Source organism: Populus nigra, chromosome 12 (assembly GCF_951802175.1).
Source record: "Populus nigra chromosome 12, ddPopNigr1.1, whole genome shotgun sequence".
In the NCBI taxonomy this organism is placed as follows: Eukaryota; Viridiplantae; Streptophyta; class Magnoliopsida; order Malpighiales; family Salicaceae; genus Populus; species Populus nigra.
Window position 1 is genome coordinate 13578569 of NC_084863.1, and position 23411 is coordinate 13601979.

At 31.2% G+C, this 23411-nt stretch overlaps 2 protein-coding genes across 2 annotated transcripts; one reads left to right on the forward strand and one right to left on the reverse strand.

Moving 5' to 3' along the window:
- Positions 1-2127: 2127 nt before the first annotated feature.
- Positions 2128-4942, reverse strand: LOC133669385 (signal recognition particle 14 kDa protein). Its single transcript, XM_062089491.1, has 4 exons — positions 4823-4942; positions 4628-4721; positions 4382-4491; positions 2128-2552 (listed from the first exon to the last, which is right to left on the reverse strand). Exons 1-4 carry the CDS (start codon positions 4823-4825, stop codon positions 2394-2396), a joined length of 366 nt encoding a protein of 121 aa, XP_061945475.1. The 5' UTR covers positions 4826-4942; the 3' UTR covers positions 2128-2393.
- Positions 4943-14334: 9392 nt separating this feature from the next.
- Positions 14335-16741, forward strand: LOC133669566 (dimethylnonatriene synthase-like). The gene is made up of 2 exons (XM_062089761.1): positions 14335-15327; positions 15824-16741. Exons 1-2 carry the CDS (start codon positions 14416-14418, stop codon positions 16445-16447), a joined length of 1536 nt encoding a protein of 511 aa, XP_061945745.1. The 5' UTR covers positions 14335-14415; the 3' UTR covers positions 16448-16741.
- Positions 16742-23411: the final 6670 nt, after the last annotated feature.

A 23411-nucleotide genomic window follows, 5' to 3' on the forward strand; every position in this document is an offset into this window, starting at 1 on the left:
TGTCTTAATATTTAAATAAAAATTATGTTTTTTTGAATTTTTTTAGTTAAAAATCTTTGGATATATCTAGTTAACTAGGTTATATCGAGTCAATTCTCATATAATTTAATTTTTTTTATTAAAAAAACATTAGCAATTTCTAGTTAGTTTTTTCGTTTAAAAAACATTATTCAATTTGTAACGTAGCATGCGCTGATAATCTAGTTAATATTATAAAATTATTAGATTTATTAGGTCATTGATTAGTTTGTTAAGCCAGCTATGTTATAATGTAAATATATTTTATAACATATAAAACATAAAAATAAAAAAATGATGAAGTGTATAGGATTTTAATTTAGAGGTTCCAGTTTCAAACATCGTAAGTGACACTTATAGAAACAACACAAAAAGAGTGGAAAGGTAACAACAAGCACAAGTAGTATAGAATTTTATTGAAGAAGGCTATCACATAAAAACTTTAATTTAAAATTTATTGATGAGTTTTTATTTTTTCAAGTAGTTCATTCCTCTAATAGACTATTTAAATAAACCTAAAATCTAACATAAATCAACTAAAAAAATCCAAAAATAAAAAGGAAGCATAATAAAACTAACTCAAACAATACATTTTAGGCTTAATTTAAAGGTCTTTCAAATTGCAGTTCGTTACAATGAGTTGGCCACCCTATAGAATTATATCTCTAGAATCACCTAGTAAAATTTTAACATGATTTAATTGTTAAATTGAAAGTTATGAGTCATCTTAACAAGAAAATTATCTTGTGCGATCCAGACCACTTCTTGTGCCTAGTCTTGTTTTATTGGTATATAATCATCTTTGTAAGACTATTCACGTAGCTCACATTGGTTTTTATGTCAAAATATATTAAAATAATAAATTTTTTTATTTTTTTAAAATTATTTTTTAAATCAGTATATCAAAACAATCCAAAACATATAAAAAAAATTAAATATTTTAAAAACACGAGTTAATCCACATTTTTGAACACTGCCTTGACCCATTTTACAAACCCATGCTAATAGTAGTCATTGACATGAACGTAATGATGATTATGAAGAAACATCTCAGTGTCAATGATATATGTTATGTTAAGAAAAATTCCAGATTAGGTTTATGATTTAAGAACTTTTGAATAGGTGGTGTTCGGTATTTTCAAAAAAAATTGAATATTTTTTAATTTTAAATTAATTTTTTATATTTTTAAATTGTTTTTGTTGATTTTAAAAATAATTGCTTTTAAAAAATAAAAAATATTATTTTAATATATTTTTTAAAAAACACTTTATTAAGCAACTCTTTCTTCCTTGAGGCTCAATTGAACAGCCCACTTCTTTTGCTCTTCTCCTTCTTCTTCATCTTCTCCCATAGGTTGGGCCCTATCACTTCTTATTAGGCCCAGCAATTCTTAGTCCATCATTTTATGTCCACTGCTTTTGCCACCTGCGGGAAAGAACACTGGTTTTCCAAGCCTCCTGCAATGGCAATTTCGATAGCATGAACACAATGACTTCATCCGGCGCAGTCGACTGAAATAATCTTCCTTTCATCTCTGACCACGCTAAAGACGAAACAAGAACATCAAACCTTTGAGATTGTTAAACGTACAAAAACAATAGCACAGTGCAATGCATAGAAGCTCTTTATTTAAGTTTAGCAGAATGATTCAGAATAAAGAACATGGATGAAATGATCTTTCGCGACCTCAATGTTCTTCCCATATCTTTACAATATTTTAAACAAATAAAGACAGCAACACCAAACGATCAAACTTTGTTAGTACATCATCAAAGCCAACTAAATAGCAAAAATGGAAGCAGTGCAGTGTCTGTTACATCATCATCAACAACAAGACGAAAGCAATGATCTCAATCTAGTTTATGCCATTCCGCGCAATCATAAACCAAACCCGGCTGTTTTTTGAATCCTGTTTTCAAAACAGAGAGAAATCACGCCTTTTCTTTTCAATGACAAGGCTGCATGCATTCCGCAAGTAAAAAGCTAATTAAAAGATAGTCACCTGTTCTAAGGTGCTTGCTTCATACATTAAACAATTTTTTTTTTTTGGGGGGGGGGCATCATTTTTTAACTAGAGGCACTACTTGCTTTTATGCAGGATCATGAAATTCTCGTCTTAAAAAAGGCACTCAATTTTCAATATAAAGATACATGCTACAAGATATCCACAAAATCTTTCATATCAATGACAAGCAGAACACTAAATTTTTTCTGAAACTGCAACAAGAAGGGCAGTCAACAAAAACCCATCAATCAATCTATAATTGCTCAAAGAATACTTTCCAGAAAACAGCCTGAGCACGCTTGTGGTGAAGAGGAAGTTAGGAGGGAGTGAAAAATATCCTTTCATAGGAAGTTTGGTAGCCAAAGGCTTTCAGACTCTCTTTGGTTTCTTCTTTACGTCCCCTTCTTTCTTATCACCTTCTGCTGCCTTTTTCTTATCCTTCCTTTCCCTCTTCTTTAGAGCTGTCATGTGAGCCTTGAGAATAGTTGCATAAGAAGCTTGGAAGCGCTGGTGATCCCTTGCCCCCACCTTCCCAGACAAAAAGCAAAGAGATACTGTTAGCCAGGCTGAACAGATAAATGAATATACGACATGATTAAAGAAAGCACTGAAGAATGGTGAATACATATCAAGCCCTACTATGTTGTTACAAAAGATAAGGACCAAGATGGAAAAACAATTCTGAATTAACACATCTAGGCATAAGCCAAGGTCTACGATCTCTTTCTGACACCAATGGGCCTAGCAGCACAGTGGGAGATACCTCTAGCACTAGGCAAGAGGTGACAAGTATGGAGTTGAACCTCATCCCCCTCCCCCACCCACCCAACCCAACCCACTGGAGCAACAATAAAGAGAAAAAGTACATTCCTTCCTTCAACAGCAGTTATACAGAAAATAGCGACATATTAAGAAGCAAGTCTAGTAATTGCTATAGTTTGCATCCCTGCATATGTAGTTCATGCCCAAGGAAACCAATACAACATGAATTTTATAATCCACCACAGTGCCCAATACAGATTCCTTATGCCCATTGTAATTCTATCATGACTACCTCACAACCATCATTTGTAGAGGTGAAAAAGCCCACCAGTTGAAAGGCTAAAACAGGCCTTCAATACACATGCCCCTACAAGCATACAGGCACAATTCCTTTTCCATTGAACTACCTCCAAAAGACCTTTCTAATGTCTTATCATTTGAAGGCCTAAAGTTAAAAGCACTTTTCAACACAACATAACACGGAGTCCTCACATAAAAATGCAAAAAAATAAGGTCATTTTTTAACAGGTACAACTACTGAAATGCTGCCGATGCCACATTCAAAACCTTCCCCACCCTTGACCACACATTAACCTAGAATTTGAAATGACAATAACTGGCCAAACAATCCCAGAACGAAGCCTATGTGGCTGCAAATCTTAAGCAGGCTTTGCTAAACACAAATGACTTTCCAACACCCAGTCTAAATGCAATTTCGGTGTGTTTTCAGCAGACAGAAAGGACTCTTCTGATTTCAAATGTCCACATCACAGCATGAACACCCAATTAATATTACAAAACTTGTATGACAACACAGATTGATGTTTCTGTACCATTTGTAGAAACAACAATACTACAAATCAAGTGATTTTTAGCGTCGCATGTCTAATTCTCTTTTAATCCAAAATATAGAAGTCAAGAACAGGATCCTTCTCGTAAAGTAAATAGCATTATGAAACTCTGTTTTTTTCCAATTTAAACAGTCACATCAATCCAAACAAAGTTTCGGATGTTCGAGTATATTAAATTTTGTTTGAATGCAAAACTCACTCAGCAGATCTTTACTTTAGGATCATCACAAAATGTCATCAACTCAAGCAGAAAACAGGTGTGTTGGGAGGCAATAGGTTGATCACTTTTTATTATTTTTTTTTAAATTAATGGGTTGATGTTGAATTGCAATTTACAAAAAAAAAGGAGAAAGAGACCAAACACAAAAAGGCCCGTGTCAAGAGTTAATATAGCAAACAACTAAGCAAGTATCAATAACACCTCGTCATATTCACATCAATCTAGCAATTTTCTTGGGGTCGTGCAAGACTTCCTTAAATTACCACCAAATCTCAAGTTTTCCAAGAATGCCTTGGTTTTTTAAAGGCAAACCCTTCTTCGTCAGAAGTAGTAAATTTGCATATAGTCTCAGATTCATATTTCACACAACCACTTCATACCCTTTCCTTCAGGAACAATCTGAATAAAAATCCAGTACAAAACAATGCTTAAACAACCAATCATAAAAATGCACATGTTTCTAACTTAAAACAATTCTATAGCCAGAGAGCATGGAAGCTTTTGAAGGTAAAGAAGATACTCACAGAAGTAGAAATAGTCTTTTTGCCATCGGTTGCACGTATAAGACATCTATACTCAATGGGTTCACCACTAGTTGTCATCTTATTCCTTTGCACCTTAGATTTCATCGAAGCTACCAAAAACAATTATCAAAATCAGACAATAAAAGCTCAAACCAATCAAAAATTGAGGACCCAGATAGAGAAATCCCAGAAAGATACTAAAAAGACAAAAGGGTCAATAGATTAAGGTAAAAAATCGAAACTTACAACGTTTAAGAGTAACCCAAATTGAGCCTTTGTCGGTGCTGTTTTGATACAAGGTTGTTAGTTCATTGAGAAACGGATCGAGTTGTAAAAGAACCTGAATTGAATTAACCAAACATCATCATCAGAATTTATAAGACATAAGTAAAATATTAGTATTAGATTCAAGAGTGTGAGAGATCAAGATTCGAGATTTACCATGATTTTTTTTGCCTTCGGAGATTGTAGCTGGAGTGCACAGCATACATGGAGTGCCGAGGAGAGGAAGAAGGGCTTATTTGTTTTGTATAGTCGCCTTCTCCTAGAAAGTTATTGGGCCTATTATTGGGTTTTTCTTTTCTTCAAAAGAGCCCATATATATTAAGAAGTCCATAAAAAATAAAAAACAAAATACTATTAAAAAAAACATGGGATCGGTTTTACGTTCATATGAACACTAAGCTAAAAAAAATTCATTTTCAAACTTTCTTTCTCTTCTAATTCAAACTTTTTATAGCCTAAATAAATAGAATTATGCTTGGAATTATGAAAATGATATCAAATTAAGAGCATTGTTGTTAAAATCACTAGTTAACTCGAATGATTTTACGAATCAATATGTATTTAACATGTAAAATCAGATTAAAAACTCAAAAACCAGTAAAATTAGACAACTCGTGCAAAATTGATAAAATTGGTAAACTTGATTTGATTTTACGAGTTTACTAAATTTATGATATGAACCAAGTCGGGTCCAAATTTGACTTTAAAATGTTTACTGACCAGTTTTGCAAAATTGAACATATCTTTCAAACCATACATTAGATATAGCTGAAATTTTATAGAAAAATATTAGACACATGAAAATATATTGTGATACATTTTTAGGTCAAATGAAGTCCGGGAACATAATATTTCAGAGGGTCAAAGTTAGTAAACGAATCTTGTCAAATATGTAAAACTAGACCTTCATGTACTGTTTGAGATATATCTGGAGCTACCGGTCGAATTTTACTGAGATTAAATTTGGGCTAGAAATTAGACATCTAAAGCTTTCTAACCATATATCGTAGGTCCAGTAATGCATCCAGATGAGAGAAAATGACATGTTTTAAATCAAGACTCAAATTTGCCAAAAATATATGAAAGTTAGAGATTCAGGCTATATAGAGGAATTTTAACATGAAGACTTTTTTTATTATTTTTATTTATTTATTTATTTATTTTTGAATAATTATTTATAATCTGAATTTTTTCTAGCATATTAGATATTGTTTAGGGGTTTATTTCATTATTGAATTTATATTAGTTAATTACTAGTTTAGGTTCATTAGCTTGCAACCCAAAAGGAATCCATTAAGACTTATTGTGATGAGAACAACCAAGTTGTCACTAGGTTCATGTATACTTCCTACCGTTCAGTGATTCCCTTGTATTGAGAAATTTTATTCTGAGACTTTTTATTTCCCCATATCTTTAATTTATTGATTCATACTATCTATCTCTCTCATTTTATTTAGATCACTCATTGATTATAATATTGTTGACTCACTTTATCAGATTTAATATAATTTAATTTCTTGACTAGAATTGTCAATATATAATTAGTTAAAAAAACAATTACTTACAATTTACGATTTTACAATATGAGTTTATATTTTATTTTTTGTGTCGTATCAAAAAAATATTTTTGACAACCTTGATTAAGAGATAGTGAACTAAAAAGTAAAATACAGAAAAAATAGGATGCTCAATTCAAATTTATGTTAATTTTCATTTTGATTCCAATTTTTTTTTTGTTTATTTGACAGTCTTTAAGTTAAGAAAATGAGAGAGAAACTCGCTGAAAATAGCAAAAAGATAGAAAGTTGTCGGTTTTTTTATGATTTGGTCATGAAACTCGAGAGAATTGGCGTTCATAGGCTCCATTCAATGAGAAAAATTTGACGCGGTTGTTTTGAGTCTTTATCTTGCCTATAAACATATCGAGGTGGAGAGAAAATTTTTTTGATTTGATTTTGTTATTTTAGGCCATTTTTTGTATTTTTGATTGTTTAATTGTTTTTTCTTTAGTTCTAAGGGTGTTTATTAGATATTTTGGGAGAAAATGGGTGAAAAAATCAAGTTTTATAAGGAAAAAAACCATAGCCCCGATTTTCCATCTACCACAATGGTAGCCGAATTTTAGGTAAAGATAGACGCCGCATCTTCTACCCCTTAAAAAAAGAAAAACAAAACAACATCCAAATATGTGGACCTAAATTGGGAAGCCCCTGCGCATGGACTTATTTTTAAAGGCCCAGGTGCATTGGGCTACCTAAGTCAGGCTCGCGCGCCTGATAATTTTTGTCCTTCAACTTTTTTTTCTTTTAATTTCATCCTTTAACTTAAAAAAAAAACAATTGTTATCATATAATTAAGTAAAACATATTTGAAAAAAATAATATTATTAAACTCATTGGAGTCCATAACTTAGGTCATAGGTTTTAGGTTTGACATATTAAATCACAAAGCCCGTGTTAATACAATATGTTGTTATCTCCATATTTTTCAAAACCAAGATGTCATCTTGAAAACTTTTTTCAAAGTCAAACCATGTTTTTTACCAGTTATCTAGGTTACGTTTGTATCTACCAAGTCAACAAAAATATACATTTGCAAAGTTGAGCACCAATCAAATATCGAGATATTTGTTTGAAATTGTGAAAACCTCATAATAAGCAAACCAAAATAAATTATGAAGATCAATTCAAAATCAATGAAAAGAATATTATAGGATAAAATTGAAAGAAAAAAAATTAAAAATATTCAATCAAAATAAACGCTAATAAAATTAAGCACTAATTAAATGTTATTATACTTGCTTAAAACAGAGATAATCTCATAAAAGTAAGTTGAAATAAATTATGAAGATCAATTTAAAATTAATAAAATATTAAATGGTGTAATTGAGGAAAAAAAAGTGAAAAAAATCAATTGAAAAAAAAATAGAAGATAGAATTTGTTTTTTTAAAATGTGGTAGCTTCTTCACCGTTTAAATGAACATTGAAGGAACTAGAATTTTACCCTGTTCTTTTACTAGAGTAGATAATGCTTAGCGCCATATTATTTATTATTTTTAATACTTGGAAAAAATAATTGATTAGTTTTTGTTAATGTAATTTCATTCCTTTTCAAAGTTTTCAATGAAGAAGTCTTTGATTAAAAACATATATTTTGTTTACTCTTCAATCCAATTATATTTGTGCAACAACGCACTCATTACAAATGTATTTTTTTTCTATTAAATGTTTTATAACTATTAAATCTAATAAGACTCATAAAATAATAAATTGATCAATATGAAACAACCGTACGAGGAGTACAATAATTCAAGAAAAATAAAATATAAAATATATTTTTTAATTTTTAATTTAATTTAATTTTAACAACGATATTTTAATCAAACATAAAGATTAACAATGTGAAATAACACACTGATGAAAATGACCCAATATAACCTTTAGCCCTTCATTAGATAATTGACTCATGCTCTCGTGGGTCAAACCAATTTTTCTGTAATGTTAAAATAGATGCTGGAGAATTGCTAGCATGTTTTTTTTTTTAAATGCATGTTAATTCAATTATATGATATAAAAAGCAATAACAGTAAATGGATCGAATCTTTAAAATAAATGATAACAATAACTAGAAGGAAAAGTACGCTTGTCAAAAATAAAAATATAATAAAATTGAATTTCAAAAGAACCCAAAGTTAAAGGATAAAATTGAAATAAAAAAATGATAGAATAAAGTGTCTTAAGTCAACCCGAGCTAACATACAAATTCACAAGTCATGTTATGAGATTGAGCCAACTTCATTGAAAACAAATTGAGAAAAATAACGATGGTCAATCCCCAATAATCCAAATACAGAAGACTGAAATAAATAAATAAAATTCAATCAACAAAAAAAAGCTTAAAAAAATTAAACACCTGCAAACCTAGGTAAAGCCATCAAACCTCATGAGTCAGATTATGCGAATAGAATAACCTAATAGAAGGTCAAATAGAAAAAAAAAATGAAACTTAAACTTTAAAAATAGCCTAGTTTTGAAGGACTAAACCGAAATAAATATAAAAAAAACAATCACAAAAATATACATGGGTTAACTAGCCAAACTTGCTACCAAGGTTATAAGATCAAGATAATTAAAACAAAACTAAAGAAAATAACAAAACCCATTTTCCCAAATAAACAACATTGAATGATGAAATAAAAAAAATAAGTGTAAAATCAACCTTTGGAATGAGGCGCTGCCTCACGTGGAAGGAGGCATTATCGTGTTTCATTGTTAAACGGTGCCTCATGCGCAACCATTTTTTATTTTTAAATTATATTTTATATTTATTAAAATATTGAATTGTCTCTCAATCAAATCTATTATAACAAAAAAAAAAAACCAAGGTGAAGATACAAAATTTTGCTTTAAAGGGTAACTTGGTCATTTTATGATGCTTTGTAAATAAAAAAACAAATAAATCTGGACGAATCTACTAAAAACTAGGTTAATCTTCCAAACTCGTTGCTGTTGAACTCTTAGATTCAGACTTAATCTAGAAGCTCAATTTTCAACCAATTTGATGTTGAATGATGAAATTAGAAAAACAATTTCAATATAAAGTCAAAGTAAAAAAAAATTTGCAATCAAAAGAAAGAAAATCAAATTTGATAGGAAAAAAAAACATAAGGAGGATGAAATCATATAAAATTCAATATTAAAAATTATTTAAAATAAAACAAATAGCAATTAAAAGAATAAAGACAATAAATGAAAAAAAATAGAGGAGGATAAAATTAAAAAAATAATTTCAATAACATAAACTATTTCAAATAAAATAAATACTAATAAAATGAACAGGGAATATATATATTCTTGTTATTGTATAACTAAATAAAAAATAAAACAAATACAAATCATATATATTCTTGTTATTGTATAACTAAATAAAAAATATATTTTAATTAGAATTTGCCGTGCTCAAGCAACTATGCTAGTTCACATATAATTAGGTATGGTGGAGTGTGAAAATGTTGGTTTAACATTGTAGCCAAGAAAAATGATTAATCTAAATATTGACGTGTCATTGAATATATATTAACCAAAACTAATTTCTTTTTCCAAACAATTTTAAAGAATTACCTTCTACATCAGCCTAATGCATTCAATAAATATGTTGTAGATGTAAAAAAAAAATCATCTCAATTTAAAAGCTTAAACGGTTAAGTGAGGTTCTATAATATGATTTATATTATTCTCTAACACACCTCCTCACATAAAAATTCTTTGGATTTGAAACTTGCACATGTTTATATTATCTTGTGCTTAATTTTTATCAAATAAATAGGGATTGTGAGATTCGAACTCATGATCGTTTGGTCATTAAAGCTCTGATACCTTGTCAAAAAATCATCTCAACCCAAAAACTTAAACTGTTAGGTGAGGTCCTATTATATGATTTATATTATTCTCTAACAGTAAACTCATTGGTGTTTATTTTTGTTTCTTAATTATTTTATTTAGTTTCCTACCATTTATCTGACTATTCTCCTAACTTAATTTAGAATTAAGATTTTTGATTCATGTCACAGTGAGGAAGCATTATGTGCAAAGATTCAGGCCTTTGCTTCAATAAGTACCAATAGATAGTATTGTAAAAATTAAACTACAACTTATGAGCTCTTGTAATGAAATTACCTAAGTAATGGCTAAGGCTACAGTCTTCTCCTTGACCTGTGCAAGATCCATGCAATCGTGGATCACATTTCAGCCTACTGTACTGGCGATGGCTAATTATTGTCTACTTTATGCAATAAGAGCAATATATATATATATATATATATATATATATATAGCTGTCTAATGTAAATGTGATTCGTTTGTCAAACAGAAAGAAACTTTGATTGCGACCTCTCTACATGTGTTCTGTCAGCCTTCAAACATTTCTGCCTTTGCACTTAGTCTTATGACGACTCATGTCATGAGACACATGGATAGTGAAATAGGAACATTTTGGTGCAGCTTGTAGCTCACCCGGTCCTGCGAAGGTCTAGCTGCTGTCATCAATCGTATGACTTATTTCGTCCCTGTTTCGGGTTTGATCTTTTATGTGCATACCTGTCACTCCCGCAATGCCTTACCTGTTCCTAAGCTTGCAGAATGTCCAGTTGACCGTGGGGAATAGTCGTGGTGTGCTGAAGCTGGTCCGAACACCCCACGCAAATTAAAAAAAAAAAAATCTTCCTCCTTCTTAATTACAGGAGAGATACAAGGACAATTATTTAAAACTTATAGAACATGATTTAAATTCGTGGTTAGAGGTTAGTTCATTTGATGGATTTAATAGAAATCAGGTTTATGATATATTAAATATTATAATTGAAGATATGTGGCTAATATATAGTGTATCAACTGTTTGTTCCTCACAATTGGATTTACGCTTCCAATCTTTGATCGTCCAAGCAATTGTTCTATTTATTCTAGTTTTTTCTTAAAAATATTAAACATGTTATGGGCAAAATTACTTACAAACTAAGCCTATTAAAAAGTTCTAGAGAGTTGGGAAAAATTGCAGGACTTTACTACTAACCATCACAAATGGAACCACTAACAGTAACAAACTAAGTCCCTCAAAGAGTTAAAAAAATTACTAGAAATGTCACTGACAATATGAAAATCACTAGCGAGTTTATTTCATCAATGATATAATCACGGATGAAGTTAAAAATAGTTTTTTATATTGATGATATTCCACACTCACTATTAAAATTATCGATAGAATTATATTAATATTTTTTTTTGTTTAGTGTGTTCTTTTTTTTATAAATATATCAATAATTATAATAGCGACGGAAGGACCAAGGTGAAGATACGAAATTTTGCTTTAAAGGGTAACTTGGTCATTTTATGATGCTTTGTAAATAAAAAAACAAATAAATCCGGACGAATCTACTAAAAACTAGGTTAATCTTCCAAACTCGCTGCTGTTGAACTCTTAGATTCAGACTCAATCTAGAAGCTCAATTCTCAATCAATTTGATGTTGAATGATGAAATTAGAAAAACAATTTCAATATAAAGTCAAAGTAAAAAAAAAATTTGCAATCAAAAGAAAGAAAATCAAATTTGATAGGAAAAAAAAACATAAGGAGGATGAAATCATATAAAAATCAATATTAAAAATTATTTAAAATAAAACAAATAGCAACCAAAAGAATAAAGACAATAAATAAAAAAAAATAGAGGAGGATAAAATTAAAAAAATAATTTCAATAACATAAACTATTTCAAATAAAATAAATACTAATAAAATGAACAGGGAATATATATATTCTTGTTATTGTATAACTAAATAAAAAATAAAACAAATACAAATCATATATATTCTTGTTATTGTATAACTAAATAAAAAATATATTTTAATTAGAAATTTGCCGTGCTCAAGCAACTATGCTAGTTCACATCTAATTAGGTATGGTGGAGTGTGAAAATGTTGGTTTAACATTGTAGCCAAGAAAAATGATTAATCTAAATATTGACGTGTCATTGAATATATATTAACCAAAACTAATTTCTTTTTCCAAACAATTTTAAAGAATTACCTTCTACATCAGCCTAATGCATTCAATAAATATGTTGTAGATGTAAAAAAAAAATCATCTCAATTTAAAAGCTTAAACGGTTAAGTGAGGTTTCATAATATGATTTATATTATTCTCTAACACACCCCCTCAAATAAAAGTTCTTTGGATTTGAAACTTGCACATGTTTATATTATCTTGTGCTTAATTTTTATCAAATAAATAGGGATTGTGAGATTCGAACTCATGATCGTTTGGTCATTAAGGCTCTAATACCTTGTCAAAAAGTCATCTCAACCCAAAAACTTAAACTGTTAGGTGAGGTCCTATTATATAATTTATATTATTCTCTAACAGTAAACTTATTAGTGTTTATTTTTGTTTCTTAATTATTTTATTTAGTTTCCTACCATTTATCTGACTATTCTCCTAACTTAATGTAGAATTAAGACTTTTGATTCATGTCATAGTGAGGAAGCATTATGTGCAAAGATTCAGGCCTTTGCTTCAATAAGTACCAATAGATAGTATTGTAAAAATTAAACTACAACTTATGAGCTCTTGTAATGAAATTACCTAAGTAATGGCTAAGGCTACAGTCTTCTCCTTGACCTGTGCAAGATCCATGCAATCGTGGATCACATTTCAGCCTACTGTACTGGCGATGGCTAATTATTGTCTACTTTATGCAATAAGAGAAATATATATATATATATATATATATATATATATATATATATATATATATATATATATATATATATATATATATAGCTGTCTAATGTAAATGTGATTCGTTTGTCAAACAGAAAGAAACTTTGATTGCGACCTCTCTACATGTGTTCTGTCAGCCTTCAAACATTTCTGCCTCTGCACTTAGTCTTATGACGACTCATGTCATGAGACACATGGATAGTGAAATAGGAACATTTTGGTGCACCTCGTCGCTCACCCGGTCCTGCAAAGGTCTAGTTGCGCTGTGGTTAATCGTGTAACTTGTTCCGTTCTTGTTCCGAGTTTGATTTTCTATGTGCACGCCTATCACCCCTGCGGTGCCTTACCTGCTCCTGGGCTTGCAGGATGTCCAGTGGGCCGTGAGAAATAGTCGTGGTGCGCGCAAGCTGACCTGAACACCCCACGCAAATCAAAAAAAAAAAAGGTCTTCCTCCTTCTTGATTACAGGAGAGATACAAGGATAATTATTTAAAACTTATAGAACATGATTTAGATTCGTGGTCAGAGGTTAGTTCATTTGATGGATTTAATAAAAATCAGGTTTATGATATGTTAAATATTATAATTGAAGATATGCGGCTAATATATAGTGTATCAACTGTTTGTTCCTCACAATTGGATTTACGCTTCCAATATTTGATCGTCCAAGCAATTGTTCTATTTATTCTAGTTTTTTCTTAAAAATATTAAACATGTTATGGGCAAAATTACTTACAAACTAAGCTTATAAAAAAGTTCTAGAGAGTTGGGAAAAATTGCAGGACTTTACTACTAACCATCACAAATGGAACCACTAACAGTAACAAACTAAGTCCCTCAAAGAGTTAAAAAAATTACTAGAAATGTCACTGACAATATGAAAATCACTAGCGAGTTTATTTTATCAATGATATAATCACGGATGAAGTTAAAAATAGTTTTTTATATTGATGATATTCCACACTCCCTATTAAAATTATCGATAGAATTATATTAATATTTTTTTTGTTTAGTGTGTTCTTTTTTTTATAAATATATCAATAATTATAATAGCGACGGAAGGACCAAGATAATCAAAACCTTCAAAGATAAGATTTTCAAAGATCATGTATCACATGTGATTTTGTCGGTAAATGTTTTTTCAACAAAATTAATATCTAACTACTGACAAAATAAAGCGTCATTATTATGTGTAATCTGAATATAAATTTTTCCTAGGACATGTTAGAAAAATATGTAATTCGAGAGTGATTGAAAGCTAATTCGAAGAAGAAGAAAAAAAGGCTTTTGTTTTTTTTTGTTTTGTTTTGACAAGTAGCCAGGCGAGAAAGGAATAGTGAAGGGACTCTATAATTTTAATTAGTCATCAAGCGATTCCATACTGCTCTACGCTATAAATACCAGAGCAGCATTTAGCCTCATTACGACGACCCAACTCCCTTGAACCACCCTGGATTTCTCTTATATCCTGTTCCAAATGATTCTTGGGGTTCTCGTTTTGCTAATTCTTTATGGCTTCTGGAAAACTTTAGCCAGAGAGAGAGAAAGCAAGAAACTAGCCAGAGCCCCTGAACCATCCGGGGCATGGCCCGTGATTGGCCACCTGCCTCGCCTAAGAGGCCAGGACCCAGCATGTAAAACCCTTGCAGCCATTGCCGATAAATATGGCCCTATTTACTCACTCAGGCTCGGTTCTCATCGGATAGTGGTGGTGAGCAGTTGGGAAACAGTAAAGGATTGCTTGACTACCAATGACAGAATCTTGGCTACTAGAGCAAACATAGCAGCAGGAAAACATATGGGTTACAACAACGCAGCTTTTGCGTTGTCCCCATATGGAAAGTACTGGCGGGATGTTAGAAAGCTGGTCACTCTTCAGCTTCTATCGAACCACCGGCTTGAAATGCTCAAGCATGTCCGAGTATTAGAAGTAGACGCGTTCATCAAAGGTTTGCACAATTCTTATGCAGAAACAGCGGAGTACCCTGCGAAGGTGACTATGAGCAAATTGTTTGAGAGCTTGACGTTCAACATAAGCCTTAGAATGATAGTTGGAAAACGATATTGCAGCAGCTTATACGACAAAGAAAACAGCGAGCCATGGCGTTACAAAAAAGCCATAGAAAAAGCCTTGTATCTGAGTGGGATTTTTGTAATGTCTGATGCGATTCCATGGCTCGAATGGATTGATTTTCAGGGACATATAAGTGCTATGAAGAGGACTTCCAAGGAACTTGATGCCGTGATAGGAAGCTGGCTGGAGGAACATCTTAAGAAAGAAATACAAGGGGAAAGCGACTTCATGGACGTGATAATATCTAACCTTGCTGACGGTGCTGCTGAGATGTCTGGCTACTCTCGTGATGTTGTCATCAAGGCAACAACTTTGGTAAGTATGCTAATTCTGTAAGCTTGTCGTGCGTTTTCTTCCTTAATCCTTCACCATATCACATCATCATATATATCAGTAAGCGCAGGAATTAATTGAGTATTCCCATTTTCCATGGTTATAAGGCATAATTCATATCGGAAATAAAAAACAAATTAGAGAAAGTGAATTTCAAAGAAGCCCTCAATCAGAAACCATGGGATCTATAGACCGGATGACCACTCCAATAAAATAGGGGCATGCGTGGTGTTTTGATCATAGGTTTAAAACCCGGGTCAGGAACCACTTATCTCAAAAAAGTTTCTAATTATCCCTTCTAACATCTAACATTGCACGTCCAAAATTCTTTTTCTTCCTTGTGGTTGGAGGGTAAGGGGGCCCGGGACCCCTGAGACTTTCAAAGTCTGTCTCCTACCAACTGGACATTTTCTCAGGTACGCAGGGTTCTTAACTTCCAACTATTTTCAATTTTACACGTTTTGTGTTAATTCTGCAGATTCTGACCCTCACAGGAGCAGGAAGCACAGCGGTTACATTAACTTGGGCACTGTCCCTATTGCTAAACCACCCAAGTGTGCTAAGGGCTGCTCAAGAGGAGCTGGACAAGCAGGTGGGAAGAGAGAAATGGGTGGAGGAATCAGATATTCAGAACCTCATGTACCTCCAAGCAATAGTGAAAGAAACTCTGCGATTATACCCTCCAGGTCCCTTAACAGGAATACGTGAGGCCATGGAAGATTGTCATATTTGTGGCTATTATGTTCCTAAGGGCACTCGATTAGTAGTGAACATATGGAAGTTGCATCGAGACCCTCGTGTGTGGAAAAACCCAGATGACTTCCAACCTGAAAGATTCTTGACTACTCATGCTGATCTTGATTTTAGGGGTCAAGATTTCGAGTTCATTCCTTTTAGCTCAGGGAGAAGATCTTGCCCTGCTATTAATCTTGGAATGGCGGTTGTTCATCTGACCCTTGCTAGGCTACTTCAAGGGTTTGATTTAACAACTGTTGCAGGGTTGCCCGTGGACATGAACGAAGGCCCTGGCATTGCCCTGCCTAAGCTGATACCACTTGAAGCTGTCATCAAACCACGTCTTGGATTACCCCTGTATAATTAAGCACCCGTTTATTTCCACGGTATGCCGCCAAAAGCAGTTAAAATACTGTTTTTATTATTATTTTAAGCCGGTCTTTTGACACGCAGAGACAAACAGGTACTTAATATTAATGACCTCACTACTCTATGAATATGTAGTAATTTAGACATCTTAATTAGTTAATTAAGAACTGTATGCATGGGCTTGTATCAGATTAAGCTTCGATGTTATGTAATGAAGTAAAATAATAAGAGATGTGTGATTTGTAGTGTTTGCTATGATATAAAATTAAATGCCTTTCTTTTGGGTTCAAAACACACCCATCTTTTTTTTTGTCAACTAAAAAAAGAAGTATAGTTATGTTGTGAAAACATTTAATCCCGTTTAGTGTTGTGTTTGCACTATAATTTTAACAAGGTTTAAATTTTTTTTATTTAAAATTATTTTTTTTATTTTTAATTGTTTTGATATGCTGATGTTAGAAGTGATTTTTAAAAATAAGTAAATATTGTTTTGATGCATTTTCGAATAAAAAATATTTTGAAAAACAACCACTATCATACTCTCAAACACTCCTTTTATAAAAAGTATTATAATATATGTTCTTAACATCCATATAAAGGGGATAATATATAGAACTTATTTGATTAATATATTATCATATTCAGAATAAATTAATAGATTTAGATCGAATAAGTGTTCATGCATGTTTCTAATGATTTAGATTAGGAGAAAGAAATAAAACTACAACGATCGATTAAGTTAAATTATATCCGTTTAATTTGAATGTAATGATTTAGATTTAACGAACATAATGATCGATCATGTTATTAAGAATTTATGAGATATTGATCTCAATTCCATTCTAGAAAATCGAGTTTTACAAATTTTAATTAAGTTTCAAGAAAAGGAAAAGGAAAATCCTACCGCGCACTAACAACTTAAAAATTAGCCATTGAGATATTTGCTACAAAATAATTAATTATAACTTACAATCACCGAAAGTATTAAAATAAATGAGAACAATTAATTGATCATATAATTGTACTATATTAATCAAAATATATTAATGCTATTAATTAATATATAAATCAATTATTATTGATTAGTATACATAGATTCAATGAGGTTATTTAGCTTAAAATAAAATATAGTTTATATATATATATATATATAAGAGTAAAGGTCGATTCAAAATTTCAAATCATCTTGTTATTTTAGAATTTAGATTGTATTTTAATTTCTTTTAAAAAGGAGGTATGCACGAATTCAATATTGAAGATGGAGAATCGAAGAGAAGAGGATTTGTTCATGTGATTTTTTTTTCTTTTTTGATATGAAAGGGTTCGTGGGAATTTAATTTGGCATCTCGTTTATATACATAAAATTATTGAGAGTGGTTGCAGATTTTTTTTTAAATTAATGTGGGTGTCTGGGTCAATTTACACGCACCTTGAGTAATCTCATGGGCCCTAAAGTTAACAACCATATAAACTTCCAGTAGCATCATATTAGCAACCACAGGATTCGAACTTAAGACTACAGAGAGATTAAATTTTTTGATCCCAAATTCTTACTATTAGGCCACTCACAGTGCTTCCAGAATTTATCACTAGTATAATTAATTGTTAAATTTCTTTTAAACAAAAAAAAAATTTCATTACACGCCAACTATTTTTCTCTTTTAATGATTTTAATTATAATTTAAAAACTTGATCTAGTCTAATAAATTGAATGTAGATTCAAAGTCTAGAACTAGATGTAATAATTAAAAAAAAAAAACAGATTTTGTTTTTATAAAAACATTGTTTTTAGCTTCTATTTCTAAAAGAAAAACAATATGAAATAATCTGTACTAGCCTCTCTAACCTATGACATGAGCTTTGATCAAGAACGGTTTGTTAAATATAGTTTTAATCATAGATTTCGTTATTGTCATTGCAATATATATATGCTCTATGGATCTAAATAATATGTTGAAGGAAGCAAACTTTTAAAATGTAAGATTAAAGATATGCAAGAATTTTGTCTTTCTATTTTGAACTGATGTGAACCTTTTGGAAGCATGAATGTAAGTATGAGAACGATGGAGAGAGCTCTAAAAATGCTTACTTCAAAACAAGAAGTAAAAAGTTGAACTCTTGAATGTGTTATAGTTATTCACTTAACTTCGCTTGGAAACTGAAATGTTTTTGCTGATATGGTTACTTTGCAATAAGGCATAAACCTATGAAGAGAATAATCAAACAATTGTGTTCTTTGCGGCTTGCAAAGATCATGCATGACCATTTGAACAAGTCTGTTCAATCTAAACCTTCACTATGAATGGCCATTATAATGCGCCCCAACAATGGTTTGATACTTTTATGCTTGGACATGGTTTATTTATGAATGACTATGATAGTTGTGTGTATTTCAAGAAGCATTTAGATAGTTTATTTGTGTACTTATTCTTGTATGTTGATGGCATGTTGAATGTCTCCAAAAACATGTCCGAGATCAATAGTTTGAAGGATTAGTTGAGAGGTGAATTTGAGATGAAAGATTTGGAAGTAGCTAAGAAGATTGTGGGTAATGAAATACGTATAAATCGAAGCATTGACAAGTTATATTTATCATAGAGAAAGTATCTTAAGAAGGTACTTGAATGTTTTGGTATACAAGACTGCAAGCTAATTAAAAAAAAAAACTAAAAGAGCTCATGAAAACACTGTATATTTACTCTATTTTTACTGTGGATTCTAATAGTGTTTTTCGTTCTAAAACTCCTTTTCTCACAGGTTTTTTCACGTGTTGTTTTAACTCTCATCTCTTTTGTTTTTCTTAACTTCTGTTGCTTGAAAAGAGTTGGTGGATGTCCACCACGTTTATTTTTTCAACTTTGTCTCCTCTCTCTTCTGCCCCCTGTTTTTGGTTCTTGAAAAGCAAAAACTCATGGTGAATGAACAAATACATCAAGCCTTGGCCCTTTTACATCAGAGAATGTAAGTTAGGGAAACACTTGGTGGACGAATAATTATATTTATAATTATATTATTATTATTATAATTATTATATTATTATAATATATACTAAAACTGCTTAGTGTTTCACAGTGCAGTTTACAGTAAAACCCTGAGCTATCTTTTTAAAAAAAAATTGTATTTTTTTATGCCTTTATGGGTTTTTTTTTTTGCTTCTTTTCTTTGTGTTTTTTTTTTTTATGAATTTTTTTGTTTAATTTAGTTTGTTAATGTTAATTTTTTTATTTAGTTATCAGACTTTCATGACAAGGATCCCGGGTTTGACGGGTTAACCTGGTTTTTTTTTCCTTTTTCTTTTTTTCTTTTTAATTAATTTTTTTTGTTTAGTTTAGTTTGTTAATGTTAAATTTTTTTCTATTTAATTATCAGATTTTCATGACACGTATCTCGGGCTTGACGGGTTAACCCAGTTAATTCTGGGTTAACCCATCAATTTGTTTTTCTATTTAGTTGTCAAACTTTCATGACGCGAATCTCAGGTTTGACTGGTTAACCTAATTTAAAGGGTTAACACAGTTAATTCAGATTTTTTTATTTCTCTTTATTAATTTTTTTCTTTTTGTTGTTTTTTTCTTTTTAATTAATTTTTTTAATTTATTTCATTGATATTAAATCTTTTTTGTATTTAGTTATCACACTTTCATGACACGAATCTCAGGTTTGACGGGTTAACTCAGTTGATTCAGATTTTTTTTCTTTTTCCTTATTAGTTTTGTTCTTCCGATTTCATCTTTTAATATTGTATGCCTTTAGTTTTTTTTTTTATGTCTTTCACAGCGGACTGCACAGTGCAGTCCACGATAATAAGGCTAATGTCTTTTTTTTCTTTTTAATTAATTTTTTATTATTTAGTTTGTTGATATTAAATGTTTTTCTATTTAGTTATCAGACTTTTATGACACGGATCTCAGGTTTGACGAGTTAACCCAATTAATTTAGATTTTTTTTTCTTTTTCTTCATTAGTTCTTTTCTTCTTATAAGTTTTTCTTCTTTTATTTTTTCTTTTTATTTAATTTAGTTCATCAATATTAATTTTTTTTTCTATTTAGTTATTGACTGATGCCTTTAGTTTTTTTTTATTTTTATTTTTTTGCCGTTTTTATGCCTTTGATTATGGATTATACAGTGCAGTCCACGGTGAAAAGACTGATGCATTTTTGTTTTTTTTCCTTTTTAATTAATTTTTTTTGTTTAATTTAGTTTATTAATGTTTACTTTTTTTCTATTTAGTTATCAAACTTTCATGACACGGATCCCAAGTTTGACGGGTTAACTTAGTTTGACGGGTTAGCCCAGTTAATTCCATGTTAACTCGTCAAATATTTTTTTCTATTTAGTTATCAAACTTTCACGACATGAATCCAAGGTTTGATAGGTTAACTTGATTTGAAGGGTTAACCCAGTTAATTCAGATTTTTTTCGTTTTCTTCTTTAGTTTTTTTTTCTGTTGGTTTTTTTCTTTGTTTTTTTTAATTAATTTATTTAATTATCATATTTTTATGACATAATCTTGCAGCCAGACCCACATCCAAAACTATTGGGTTTGATATTGCAATCAGATCCACTTAAACTTGGGTCATGCAAGTTTAATGTTATTATTAATATTATAAATATTACTGTTGGGTCAGGCGTTGCAGCTAAACTCAAGAATCTTGGGGATAGCTTTGCAAAAAAAACCTAATACTTTTAGATCTTAGTTTTTTTTGATATTTTTTATGCAAACAAATTGACCCGCGGCATCACGCGGGTCATATAACTAGTGATTGCTCTATTTGTAGCTCGTTTCAAGTTATCTTCATGTTTGTCACTATAAAATAAGGAGGAGAATGAGCATATGTCAAGTGTTTCATATGTTAATGCAGTTAAAAACATTATGTATGCTATGTTCTACACTCGTCCAGACATTTTACATGTTATTAGTGTGGTTAGTAGGTTTATGACAAGTCCTGATAAAGTTTACTAACAGGCCGTGAAATAGATATTTTGTTATCTTAAAGGTACTGCATATGCTGGCTTAGTATATGTCAGGGTTAGTAGCATTAGAAGTAGTGTTGACAATTTTATAGATTTAGATCACGCTGGTGATTTAGACAGAAAAAAATCACTACAAGTTATGTTTTTACTCTCTTATGGTGTGCCATTAGTTGGACAACAATTTTACTATTCATTATTGCCTTGTCTACAACAAATGTTAAGTATATGGAATTGACAGAGATAGTGAAAGAAACTTTATGGTTAAGAGGTTTAGTTGACTATCTTAGTTTATAACATTAGTTAATTATTATACATTGTTATAGCTAGAGTGTTATTCACCTGGCCAAGAACTGGATGTATCATACATGGACCAAACATATTGATGTCAGGTATCACTTTATTCTAGATATCATGTCACAGGATGATGTATCAATGAAGAAGATTTCTATAGCCGAAAACCCTACAAATATTTTGATGAAGTCTATCTCTACATTAAAGTCAAGGATTGCTTGAACTTAATTGGTTTGTGTAATACTTAAAGATGCTTATTGAAAACGATTAGAGAGGAGTTCAAGATTCGTACGTTGGCTCAATTTAATCCAAGATAAAGATTTGATGGGTTTGTTTTAAATTGTTGGGTCAAGTGAGAGAAAAATACTCATGTACTTAGTTCATATATAAAAAAACTAAAATTGTTATATTTTAAGTTTAACGTTTACTTATAAGTGTTTTCATTTTCTACATTTAGATAGCTAGAGAGAAAAGAAAATATGAGTTTTGGGTTATTTTGAAATCTTAAATAAGAGAGTAATTTTGTGTGACATCTTGTAATCTCATACTTTTTTATAGTAAATGTCTTCGATCGTGTCGCCCGTCGAATAGGCTTGAATTGTTGAACCATGGAAATTCTTTGTATGCTATTGTGTGATTGATTGCAATAGCTTTTTTTTCATATATGTATTTCTCTAATTTAAGTTGTTTCCTCAACAAATATGATTACAAAGACTCCTAATACAGCAATGTAGGTAATCTTCTAAAAATTTGCAGCGTGTAATATGCCAAATCCTATAAATATGTTGAATGAACTTAGGATAAGTGCTGAACAATCCACCAAGGAGTGGAACCAGTTGAAGAAAGGCCGATACTTGCTATCTTTGTGAGGTCTAAAAACACCTGTGCTGTTGCAAGACAGAATAGGACAATGCCAATGATTTTGCGTGAGGTATGTTCGATTCCATGTGACTTCAAGCCAATAACAATCCCAGTCACAAATCCAGGAAGAACACCAAGAATACAGGCCAGAAGTTAACAACTGACATGCAAGTAGAACTACATAGGGTTTGCAGGTTCGAACCTTTCCAATTACCTTGCATTGATGGCCCTGGCAAGCATTTCAATATTCCATGGACATTTTTCTGTGTGCTTGAAGAGTATCTTATGCATCATTGGAATGTTTTCGGGCGTTGTACCTGCATGCCAGAGATGATTGATTGTTTCCATGGAGCTCTAAACTTGCATAGATTATGGTCAGAAGTTAACAACTGACATGCAAGTAAAACTACATAGGGTTTGCAGGTTCGAACCTTTCCAATTACCTTGCATTGATGGCCCTGGCAAGCATTTCAATATTCCATGGACATTTTTCTGTGTGCTTGAAGAGTCTCTTATGCATCATTGGAATGTTTTCGGGCGTTGTACCTGCATGCCAGAGATGATTGATTGTTTCCATGGAGCTCTAAACTTGCATAGATTATGGTCAGAAGTTAACAACTGACATGCAAGTAGAACTACATAGGGTTTGCAGGTTCGAACCTTTCCAATTACCTTGCATTGATGGCCCTGGCAAGCATTTCAATTTTCCATGGACATTTTTCTGTGTGCTTGAAGAATCTCTTATGCATCATTGGAATGTTTTCAGGCGTTGTACCTGCATGCCAGAGATGATTGATTGTTTCCATGGAGCTCTAAACTTGCATAGATTATGGTC